The sequence below is a fragment of the Seriola lalandi genome, unplaced genomic scaffold (genome assembly GCF_002814215.2).
Source record: "Seriola lalandi dorsalis isolate HSWRI2012SDOR001 ecotype SW California unplaced genomic scaffold, Sedor1 jcf7180002054425, whole genome shotgun sequence".
NCBI classification, from domain to species: Eukaryota; Metazoa; Chordata; class Actinopteri; order Carangiformes; family Carangidae; genus Seriola; species Seriola lalandi.
Window position 1 is genome coordinate 1,209,676 of NW_019524978.1, and position 12,820 is coordinate 1,222,495.

Here is a 12,820-nt window from a genome sequence, read left to right on the forward strand (position 1 = left end):
CCCCCCCCCCCCCCCCCACACACACACACACACACACACACACACACACACAGCCATGCAGACTCAATGTTGACAAGAGGAACTTGTCAATGCATCAAGAGAACTGTGGCTCTTCAGCTTTTCTAATTTATTAGTTAAAAAAACAACTGAGAAAAAAATATGTATTTTACGTATTTACAGATCAGTCAGATCTGCAGTTTTGCTTTCTATTTTGACTCTTTAAAAAAAAAAGAAAAAGAAAAAAAGATTTGACCTTTTTGGATACAATATTGGAAAGCATGTATATTCAAATGTTTGTGAGCAATGCCCCAATACATTCGTCATATATTCCAACTAGGCTTTATATGGAGAGACTTGCATTGTCAAGTGTTTTCCACCACTGTAAAGAAGATCACGTGTATTGGCTTTGACAAAAGACCCAGGAAAAAAAAAAATTGTTTTACAAATGAAATATATAGAGATATTGAGATTACTGTTTTTTAAAACACTTTAATGTAATGAGCTGGTGTTTTGCATTGTGTATATCTAGAAGTTTGAGTTTGTTTTTTACAACTATCTTTTTAAATAAGACTATTTTTCTGTCAAAATAGAGAAAGGATCCTTATGGATCCTGGATAGAAGATTTTTCTGATTTGTGCGTCTCACCATCTTTTCTCTGTTCTTGCAACACAGTGAAATGTGGCTTCATTGTTGTGCACATAATTATATCGGTGCTTATCCAGAAGACGTGGTGCTAATTTATGGAATTGTAAACAATTTTTTTTGATTGGGGTTGGGCGGGGGTAGGGGTGGGGGGGTGGCTTCTCAGAATATATTTTGATAGCCTAGTACTGTAACTATGTATTTAATGTGAGGCGACATATTTGGTTTGTGTTAAGATGGGACTGAACCATTTAATAATTTACTTGAGCTGTTTAGATTTCTGTAATTCTAAGGGTTAAATATGATTACAAAAGTAATATTGTTAACAAATTTAAATCGGGAATGTGATATTTTTGACTTTTCATGTAGCTTATGTTCCAAAAATTCATACGACTATCCTTTTGAATACCAAATACCTGAAATTAATCTGAAATTAATGATGCAGATTGAAGACTACCAACCATTAAACCAAGATTACTTCTTGTGTGTGTGTATGTGATTTTCCTGATTACAAAAACTGATTACTACCATAAACTGGTTTGTGGGTAACAATTGTTATGAGACCATTGCCAATAGTGGGGACTGTACTATGTACTACTACTTAAACTGTTTAACTTACTAACTCAGTGATAGCTAATGTGTCACCTGAAATTACACCTCTAAGTATAGGGCACTGATTTAAAAGTGGCATCATTTCGCCACATTTAGCTCCAAACAACATTAAAAAGTGGCGTGAATTTTTTAGTCACTTTTTTTTACCAGGTTTAGTGCATTTGTGAATTTTGTCATACTTTTTCTTGTAAAAACATATTTAATATAATGTTAAGGATGAATGAATATGAATGAATATTACATCTAAATGTTAAATGTAATTAAAATTTGTGAAATAGAAAATGTTAAATCTTAATGTGACCTGATGTTAAATAACATTACTATGTAATGATGTTATTCAAAGTCATCCTAATTTCTTTTGAAATGCAATTATTCATTTTGCGAGTAAGTAGAAATGAAAATGACAGAATTGTTTTTTATTATTTGTTAGAATGTATAGGACAGATTCAAAGACAGGCTGCACAGAGAACTTTGTGATCACATCCAAACCTTCTCTGGATTTCTCCGGATTTGTTGAAGATTCAAGAAACAGAGAAGCAGTTAATAGTAAGTGTCCTTTTATGGTCCTCATTTTTTGCTGAATGCTTTTGAAACCAGACAAAGAACCAGGTTTGAGAATAGTAAAGTGGTGTTGCCTACACTTCTCATGAATAGACATCAAGGCAAACCTTGGTACATTATTTCAGAATAGCAAATCTCTCATTTAGTAAGTCTTGGACTAAACTGACAAAGCATTGGGGGTAACCTGTCAAGACTTTTTACAAGCACAGACATTGGCTCAGCATTCAGCCACAGACATATGCAATACTAGGAAATGATAACCTGGACAGTTGTTGGGGAAATTCTTCAGTCGACCACAAATACAGGTGAATGATATGTGCATGGAAGCTTGAGGTCACACATTCAAAGGTGGCATGTTAGATAGAGTCTTCGGGAAATCGACCCTATTGGACGGTCCTTCAGAAGACGCCATGTAATACGTCAATGAACTTACAGTATTCCCACCCCAGCCAATTATGGTGAGTAAATTCCATAGACTGTAAAAAAGATGGACGTAGCATCCGTGACATCACCCATATATTTCTGAAGCGCGGTTTTGAAGCGCAGGGTGGGCTGCCATCTTGCCAGTGACTGACTCCGCCAAACTCCCAGCTAAACCAAATATGGGCAAAGTGGAGGGGCGCACGTGGAGCCGAGACTTCGGTGCTTGCCAGCTTGTAGCAGGCATACGCTCACCTACCTGTCACTCAAAGCGGCGCATTCTCAATTATGCAGAACTTTAAGACTTACTAAAATTTAAACAGGTGGGTTATATAAAAATTCACCACCCATACAGTTGTCATGAAGAGTGTCATTAGCTAGAGACCACAACCGTTTTTTCTACCATCCTTGTAAACATGTTCATTTCTGCCATTCGAGGAACTTCAGTTTTTGGTAGTCTTGTGTTGGCTTCAGTTTTCAGCCTCAGATGTTGCCATTTGGTAAAATCCCAACAGAACCAATCAAGTGAAAACTTTTAATGTACCAGAATCTAGTAATACTCAAATAATCAAAAAAACATATTAGTATTTATTGTAAGACAGTTTGTCAACATTATTTTTTTACACAAAATATGCTACACAGTATATATGTCATTTCAAATGTGTGTGAATTAGTTTCAGTGTAAAACAAACATTTAACACACTTTCACTGTCTGTAGTGCATTTATTTCACCTTAACACTTAAGCTTTGTCTTGGCACTAAATGTATCTTTGTTTCAGTAACTTCCTGCAACTGAAATATGCTACAGAAAGTGATTGAAACAAAAGCTTAGTACCTTGACCAGACTAAAGTTATTCAGCTACAGTACAATCAGTCTGAGACAGCAGCAGCCGAATCTGAAAACGAAAACTTTATTATCCACAATGTGGACATTTGCCTTTGGTTTCACCATAAGACATGTTGTAAATTAAATGAATTACCAGAATTGAGCACATAACAAACATGTAGGAAAATAAACATTTCTATAACATAACTTAACATTCTTTTTCAAATTACATTATTACTTTTATTCTTATTCTTCTTGACTTTATTGCAGAGTGTCAAAGTTTATTATGCTGAAGAATGTACTGTTGAGGATCAAAGATTTAGGTGCCATTTGTGTCCAGTATCAACTCACCTACACCTGTGAGAGTTGCATGGTGTATGCATCATTGTGTCATGCATAGTATAAAAAAGCCTGACAAAATTAAGTGATATCCTTTGAATAATCTGATTGGGGAAACAGAGAGCCCGCATTGCAAACTGGGTTGTGGATTTTGAAAGATCTGAGCATTTACAATTAATTAAGTTGTGTGGCATGTGAAAATGTCAGAGCAAATTTACAAAAAGGCATTATTTTGATCAACTTTTGCAAGTCACAAGTATTGCCTCAAGTCTTTCTACTCAAATCCTGAATCAATTCCCAAGTCAAGGCTGATAGACAGCTTTCATTTAAGCTTCTTCGAAACAATTCGCTATGAGCTTATCTAGCAAAGCATGCAGCAGACAAAACAGTTGAAAATATGGGGTGCAGTCAGGGACATTATTCAGACTTACCATGCACATATGAAACCAAACTTATTAACATACTATACTGAAAACCTATATTACCTATACTAGTGAAAAGCTTTTTACAAAAACACTTAAAGAGCCAACTGAAAAATTATACACTTTCACACATACTAGCAAAATATAATCATATACACAGCTTGAAACGCTCCTTTATAAAATTATGTCCGGGCAAGAGGATTTCACTTAAAACGGAAGATGTTGAACCAGAAAGTGGATGAAAAAAGGAAGTGCACGTCTCATAATACAGACACTACTACACTGATGTCTGCTCAACATCCTACCAGTAACCTAACCAAAGCAGCCGTGTTACTTACCAATAAATTGGCCTGAGTGGAGACCACTAGAACCCTGTTAAATGCGACAACAACCAATTGCTGCAACTCCAAGTGTGGACATGCTGGACAGTTACCTATCATTCAATCTTCCCACCCCGCCGGCTGCAGCTCCAGTCAGGAGAGAATGTGCACCTTGTTATCAAGCGCAGCAGTGCTTTGGTACACGGACATCAGGCACAAGGAGAAAAAGGTAATGACCAGTAGTCAGAATATCGAATTCAACCTTCATATCGCTGTGTTTGAGTTTTACCGCCTTAAGTCTGCAATGCCAAAAAAAATGTATCAATTGTATCTTCAATGTTGGTTCCAATTGCAATGCTTTTATCATACATGATAATAGCATTCACATAAACCTTAAAGTCTCTCCTTCTGGGTAATACACTGAAAAATAAAATGAACACTTTTAAAAAAAAAAGTCTCAGCACTGGAAAAGTGTGGACAACAACCTTTCATTCATCGTTCTATTTCATGTTAAATAGTAATTATTAGTGTCAGTTTTGGGGGAGGACCAAAGACACACGGAAGAAAGTCTAATGTAAACACATCAAAATGCCATCCAGGGGTGTATTCCTTCAATGTGCTAAGGAAATGTGTCCTTAATTGAAAAAAGCCCGTGTTGAATTAAGCCTCAAGTCATTTTAGCTGTGCCTATCAATGTGCCGTGTGTAAACCAAAATGGCGCTAGCTGCAAAGCTTTTGTTGATTTGGTTTATTCTGTTGGTATAATTATGTGAGATTGTATCAAGTGGATTTTTATTCACTCCCATCAGAAGGGTTTACACGGAGGAATGTACTCTACTGGGTTTGTTCCTGACAGGAATTGTGTTAATGTGTGCACATGTAAGGAAAGTTAACTGACTAACTTCTACTAGTTTTAGTATCCTGGTTAAATGTTGATGCATTTAAACATTGTCTGTTTCCACATAAGCCTCCATGAGTCAGTCAGTGCTTAGTGAGTTGAGTGTGGATGCTGGAGACGTGCTATTATCTCAGGTGCTGTGTTCTGTCCACATAAACATATGATTGATAAAATAGCATTGGAATATTGAGAATCAAAGACAGACCAAAAAAAAGAGACTTAGCATATTGATAAATAAAGAATCTGTTGAGAAGAGCTACATTGACCACAAATACCTGTCACCTCTCCTTTTCTTTTTCAGGAGCCTTATCTGTCTACGAGTCTCAGCCTGAGACCTGTAACATGTACAGTGATTAATGAGCCACCCTTGTATGACGGACTCTACTGTTGTTGTAGGCATACTACATCCACTTTGAGCAAGCAGAAGTGACTAATATCAAAGATTGTGTAGGAACCTATATCACTCTGATCTTTGCTACATGATCTGTAGCTACATTATACTGTACACGTACAGTTATTTCATAGGTAATAATGATATATTAATCAAAACATTTCTAAGAAGTTTACAGTGGACTTTATAAGCATGAAAATGTGTACCAACTTATAATACTATTAACTGCCCGCTGATGTAATGTCCCAAGCCGAAATTGACAAGGTGAAACTTGTGGGTGCTCCGTGTGCACTCCAGAGGCCTGCAGAGGGAACATGACTAACTGCCGTCTTATCTGGTCACACTAACACAAAAGGCACTGCATTGTTTTTTACAAGATGAGCTCCTGATTGCCGGAGGGCCTCTCCTCCCTCATGAGGCTAGCAACTGTTGCCTGTGCAGTGCAAGCATTAGAGGTATACTGCTGTTTAGGGAGGATGTGAGCCTTCGTCGTCTTCTCCAGGTGGTCGATCATAGTCTGCAGGTCCACGCAAAAGAGACTTACATCAGCTGACGATGCTCAGCCCTTTTCAGGGTGGAGAGACTTAGCCAGAGGTGCCACTGCCCCACCTGCGCTTTGCTTCGAAGAGGGCGGGAGAATCATCAAGCGGGTAACGGTGTGCTGGCGGGCTGTCCATGAGGAGTGATCTAGGCCGCTACGGCACCGTGCTGGTGTGGAAGGATCTGATGTACCCGGCAAACTGCTGCTGCTACTCATACTCCTCCCGGAGGAGCAGAGCAGATGCTGGCTGGCTTAATGTCGCAAGTCTTATGCATGGAAGTAGCTGCTGAAATCAGCTACAGTACTAAATGGTGGCAAGTTCTCCAAAAAAATTTTTTTTTTAGAGTAACAGAGTGAGGATGGAGACGAGCATCGTATACGCTGGGTTTTTATAGAGGACTGTGGTGAGCAGTCACTACCCCGATTGAACGGTGAGTGAAAAAATCCGTCTCAGGCAGAGCCTTGACGGAGTAAACCTACAGCGAAGCCCGTTAGAGGGAGGAGCATGTAGGAGATAGAACCAATTATGTGAGTTATATATGTGTTATATGAGTTTAACTACAGTCACCACAACAGACTATACTGTAAATGGCAGAATTTTACACGCCCAGAGACAGGAGCAGACTGGGGCAAAAAAGTGGCCCTGGAATTTGTTCCTTTGTCTCTGACAAAGCATTTGATGGGAGGTATGTGTATTGAAAGACCTTTATTCCTGCATACTTGAGAATTTTATGCAAGTATTTAATGGCTCATGAAATGAGGTAAGAAAATACATTTTCAAAACTCAATAGAAACACCTATCTAGCTCTCCTCAAGTGAAGTTATCACCTCACCTGAACCCTTGATTACAAATAAGCAAATACAAACAAATTACAAACAACAACAAATAAATTATAGTGTACATCCAAGCCAAGTGGCTGCTCGGACACTACTTTTACTGTGTAATAGTTTTACCATAGAGAGAAAACCTTTGAGACATTTCTAGTTAGAGAAAGGGTGAAAATAAATCCACCTGTGGTACTAGTGGTAACAATCGCTATAGTAACAGGCTAATTTCAACTAGACAGTAGCTACAGCAGGTTGAGAATTACAGGGCCGAGATTGATCATTTTAGTAGTTTTTGTTTCATTAAACCTGGAAAAAAGATCTGACTTGTGGTTAGTCTGTAGGTTAATCAAACCAAAAACTGTAAGCCATCATGTTAATGTATCACTGATACCTGTGTAACGGTTAATTATCTCCTAAAGAGCAAGCTATCCAATTAAGCCTTGTCATCATCGACCTTACCATGTCACAGGCGCTTTCCCTGAGCTCCCAGGGGTGTGCTGGATCTGACTCTGCTGCTTTGCTATTGCCCTCATCTCTGCTGTCTGTCTGTTTACCCATGTCGCCTCACGTACTGGGGTCGGCCTCGCCGGTCACTGCCTGTCTTCTCTGATGGAAGAACTAGCCGCAGCACCACCAGACAATAAGTCAGTCATTTTGAGGCACTTTGCTGCACCTACCTGGAACAACTTCTTTTTCTTCTCTCTCAACTTTTCAGGACCACCCTTGTTTGTAAATATATGTTTTTTACACGTTTCATCCGTTGCGTGCACGTTCAGATGTGGCGCATTTAGTTGATTTACAGCAGCTTTCAGGAAGGGGGTGGGACAAACCCACGTGGACCAAACGTAACTGGCTATGAGGTAGGGATGTGTGGAACTATTTGGTAGACCAAAGCCAATTATATTAAAACGGCCCCTCCCACCCCTGTCTGAGAAGAACTGAAAGAAACACTGTGAGCCAGTCAACCAAGGCAAAATACTGCTGGTTTTTCAACTGCATTTTTTAAATTCTTATCGGCCCAATTGTCCGGCAGCCAAAAAGACTAGGCTTTGATAGCTGGAACCACAGGATGAGGTACTAATGCAGGACCTGCAGTGATCTGTACTTTAGGCTACTTTGTAGTGCGGATTCCTTAATGATCAAATTACCAAAAAACAATCAACACAGTGATTTTGGGGTTCCTGATGGCCTGTGCCAAATTTTAAGTCCACCATTACAGCTCATGGACACATGCTCAGGTGGTACTTTTGATGAGGTGGAACTGAAGTTAATGAAATTCTCTTTAAATCAGACATATCAACCATATACTGTAGAAGAAAAGAAAATAATTCAGTTCAATCCGCCATTGAATTTATTGCATCTCAAAGGGCTTACATGCACTGGGGAGGGCCATCGTAAATAAAATAAATTTACAACTAAACAAAAATACAATTTTAATAACTCAGTCATGAAAAATGTCAATAATCTCCCATTATTTTATCAGAATCTCATCTGACTCTCACAACCAGTTGCTTACACAGTCCACTGAAATGATACACAGAGTAATCTTTAGAACTGTCTGTAATTTATAACACAGGACCTTGGACTGACGTTATTCAGCTGTCCACATGAATGTCAACACTAGAACATACCGTTTCCATTGTAGGCCAGCAGCAACACAAGTACTTTGTGTAAAGACACTAATGGGGAACAAGATCAGGGCTAGAAGATGCAACAATGACCTCTACAGACCGTCTTCACAGACCACTCCCATGTGGCCACATACAGTTTACAGAAGTTACACTGACAATGGGCCGAAGTTCAGCAATGATCAAATGAGCAACTTGAAAAAAACCTTATGTTCAGACAGCAATCGAAGCTCAATCTTTTTTTGTCTAATTTTTTTGTCAAGCTTAAAGGTACCCTGGTAAAGGTGAAGGTGAAGTTGTTGGAACACTAGTAGCACTGTGAAGCAATGTTTTGATGAGGGGGTCCCCGTTTTGGTTTGTAAACAGTGTGGTTTTCAAAAGAAAATGTTTTATGAGGAAGTAAATGCTCTCAACACATGTATTATACCTAAAGGACACACAGATTATTTTGGTAAGAAACTGTGAATGCAAACATAACTTTAAAAAACATCAACAGGGTACCTTTAATCTGTTCCTGAATCTGACTTTTGTGATGGCATCTTGTGGTCACACTGAAAAGTAAAAAGAGCCACATGAGTGTTTCCTGTTGGATTACCATGTTGTAAATCTGTTGGATTTAAAAATCCATTTCAAACCACATCTCAACATAATTTAAATCTGATCTAAAAACACTTTATTTGACCTGTCTGAACACAACGTTTGGTATGGCAATGGAATATATTATTAAAAACAAATTAACCATACTGAACTGGACTTCATAAGTTATAATGAAAATACAAGCAAAAGACATACCGATGTGAGAAGTGTCAAAATCCGAGGTGGACTCTTCTACAGTTACATTGAAGGACAGTTTGAATTCACCTTTATGATGAATAAGTAAAGCGTTTTCTCTGGAAGTAAGTTGTAAGATATGTTTTTAATAGCAATGCCAGCAAATATCAACAGCATTCTGGAGGATTATTGATTATAGAAACAGAACATATAAATAAGACAAAAAAACAAACATAGAAAAATAAGCAACAAGTACAAAAAGAAACAAACTAAAAGGATCACTTGCTGGTCTGGTATGATTCTGAAGCCCGTAGAAGTTGTTTCTTAATATACAGTATATTAATTATATAGCGGTATTCATATTTGTTTCCAAATACTTTCAAATGATGACGGGAAATAGAAGGATACTCACACAACTTCTTACAATTTCATGTCAGATTCACATTTATATTTCTCTTCAACAGACATACAGAATAGAGACGAAATCCTCGCCAGAGAAATCTATGTACATCAAAGAGGACCTTCCTGTAAACAACACACCACATGTTTCTCTGAAAATCTACTGGGGCTTGGTTTACCACTCATATCCAGTCAGAGTGGGACAAAGAAGCGCTCCGCCCCCTTCATAAGGAGGCGGGGACAAAAATACGGGGTGGGTGGGTGGAGCTCAAGACACCAAAGCACATCCATCATTCAACTCAACACTAGAAAGAGGTCTAAACACATACGCCTTCACTTTCTCTCACTTACTTTTGTGGACTTTTTTTTCAGGGTTTTGTGTGGTTTTGTTTAGACAAAAGATTGGTACATCTACATAAGCACACACTTGTATTTTTTTTCTCTTATATTCATATATAATCCGCTATGGTTCACTTTCACAGTTTGTGCTACGACATCACACAGGAGAAGGGCGGGGTGTTCATGGACGGGGTGGAGAAAAGAGACTTATAAGGTTGAGTAGCTGAACATTGCTGGCATCCTGAGATGTTGACAGACACCAGGTAAAAGGTGAGAAGGCCCTGCTCCAGAGAAGGAAGCAGCTGGAAGACAGGAAATAGAGAGCATTTCGCCATAAGAGTCTTGTGGGTCTTGACACTACATGATGACAAGATGATTGCAGAGTGCAAATTTTGGTTCAACCATTTCATGCACACTCCAAATGGGCCTTTAAACAGCAATGATGAGTAGCTAATGAACAGCTTAATTCTCAATAATTCTGAGACTATTCATCTAAATGCTAAGAGTGCAAGAAAGTGCATTTTGTTCAAATGACTTAATTTTTGTTAATTGATTGAAAAGAAACCAGTCGGAACATCCAAACCCAATGTAGATTTTATTTTAATAGAAGCATCCATAAGTAGGAGGCTCATACTTTTTCAGGGTTACTTGAAAGAAGAGCAGGTATCTGCAGGTACTATACTTGGTAGCAGAGTAACTATCAAGGAAGGTCGAAATCCTTCAACACAAAAGAAACTCTTTCAACAACTCCATTTTTTTTATTCTACATTGAAGTCATGTCTCAAACAAGTCTGCAAACCAATCCTTAGGACTTGGAAACAAGTCTCCATATCTGCAATTTAAACATTGTTGTGGCAAATGAAAGATTCCAAACATCTTTGTCATCACCAGAAATAAGCCATTTGATCCGTCTGTCCATCAAATGTATTTTAACACACGTAGCAGCTAGTGATGCATCAACCACCACAAAGAGAATGTATCCAGGTCTGCCAGAGGTTGCTATTGTAAATATTGTGCTGTATATACCATATGTTCTGTTCTGATCTCCCACCTGGGGCGTTATAAGAAGTCCTTGAGATCGAGTTCGGCCAGAGGGTCCTTGGGCTTCTTGGGACTCTGGCTTGCAGGTCCTGGAGAAAGCTGTGAAAGAAGGGAAAGCAGAGCGTGAGTGTTACGGCATCTTTTTACAATAGCATGAATCTTTTTGACATGAATCTATTGGTAACTGAGGGTTTCAGTGTGTGTGGTCTGTTACCGGTGCCCCTGGTGCAGCCGCTCCAGGTGCAGCTCCAGCCACTCCTGTGTATGCAGGTCTCATTATGGGCTGTCCCATCATAGGCTGTCCCATCATGGGTTGCATCATGGGAGCTCCGGTCCCCCCAGATGGAGGCTGGTAAGGCAGGGAGAACACAGTAGATTAGGATTTCTAAAGACAGAACAGATTAATCAACAGCCTTCACGATTATCTAGAGGTGAAATACAATATATACTTGTACATGAGAGATTTCACTACAAATTACATAAAGCTCACCATGCCGAAGCCAGGCTGTGCGCTCATTGGTGGCACCATGGCTCCACCAGGTGGAGCCGCTCCCGGTGCCCCAGGAGCTCCAGAAGTGGCACCAGCCTAAAGGGACAGACAGTGGTCACATCAGCACAATTTGTAATTTCTTAAAACCTTAATCACAAACACACAGCTTGTAGAAGTTCTGAAACAGTTTGCATCGCAGTTGGATTAACTGCTTTTGGATTAAGCGTGACCTCATGGTGGGGGAGTCCATGCTGTTCTTACCATGGGGGCTCCTGGTGTAGCCCAGCTTGTGGGGGCCACCTGTGGCATCCAGTTGGCGCCTCCTGTCAGCTTCTTCTCACTCTGCGGGTCCCTAGAACAGATCAAACACAGGACATGTCTGAGACTCCGTCCTAATGCCTGGACTTTATTGACATTTGTGTCCAAATCAGACTCAAGTTATGTTATATATATATATATATATATGTTATATTAAGACTCATTCATTTGGTGGCTATGATTTGATAAAAGCAAATCTAAAAAATCTGCTCAAAACAACATTTAGGAGAGATGCAAACTCAGTCAGCAGATGATATGATAAAATCTTGTGCAAGAGTTTCTCAAAAATAGATTCAAAAATCAAAGGCATGATGAACCAGTGCCCTTCGTCAGCCTTGAGAGTATTGCAACCTTTAATTTTATATGAACAAATAATTGACAGCCTTCTAAGACTTTCTTTCTTTTCTTATAGAATATTTTATTTAAATTATATTTAAACACACACTTACTTTTTCTTTACTCCAAGGTCTGAACAGAAGAAAGAAAGAAGAACAGGTTAAGGTTCTATTAAGTATTTATTTTAAATAAAAAGAAATACTCAGGAATGAAAAGCTGCCACCTACCTCCAACCAGGTTGGCCAGTGACGAGTCCAGATCTCCTCCAATGGTTTTGGTGGGAGGTGGGGTGGCGGGGGGAGCGGCTGCAATGCCTCCCCCTGCGATGGGAGTTCCCATGCTTCCAGCTGTGCTTCCAGCAGTGCTGCCCCCGGTACTCTGGGGCGTTATGGCGGGCATCAGCAAGTCACCTAATCCATCAAACACTTTGGGAAGAGGGTGGGGTTGGCGGGACATCAGAGAAACAAGACGGATTACAAACCTGCAAATCCCTAATCTGGTTATAACACAGGCAGAGGGCAGAAGTGAGACCGGACGGTACGGTGAGGGGGACAGTCCAGCTGTGACAGCATCGGTAGTCATCTGTGCATCGCATGCACAATGTAGGACTGTAAATATATCTAAGCATTCAAAGGGATACAACTACAGCAACTGCACTCATGTGGGTAGTTGCTCAGTCAGTTTACATGGTCACATCT

The 12,820-nt window shown here is 39.5% G+C and overlaps 1 protein-coding gene across 1 annotated transcript in view; it reads right to left on the bottom strand.

The window, feature by feature from the left end:
• Positions 1–8,128: 8,128 nt before the first annotated feature.
• The window catches only part of snap91a (synaptosome associated protein 91a), a 51,506-nt gene continuing 46,814 nt past the window's right edge, over positions 8,129–12,820 (bottom strand). Inside the window, exons 23-29 of the mRNA XM_023410461.1 lie at positions 12,350–12,547; positions 12,236–12,254; positions 11,730–11,820; positions 11,469–11,564; positions 11,193–11,327; positions 10,989–11,077; positions 8,129–10,239 (exon numbers count right to left, since the gene is read on the bottom strand). Coding sequence (XP_023266229.1) covers positions 10,997–11,077; positions 11,193–11,327; positions 11,469–11,564; positions 11,730–11,820; positions 12,236–12,254; positions 12,350–12,547 — 620 coding nt within the window. The 3' untranslated portion in view covers positions 8,129–10,239; positions 10,989–10,996. The remainder of the gene's footprint in view (positions 10,240–10,988; positions 11,078–11,192; positions 11,328–11,468; positions 11,565–11,729; positions 11,821–12,235; positions 12,255–12,349; positions 12,548–12,820) is intronic.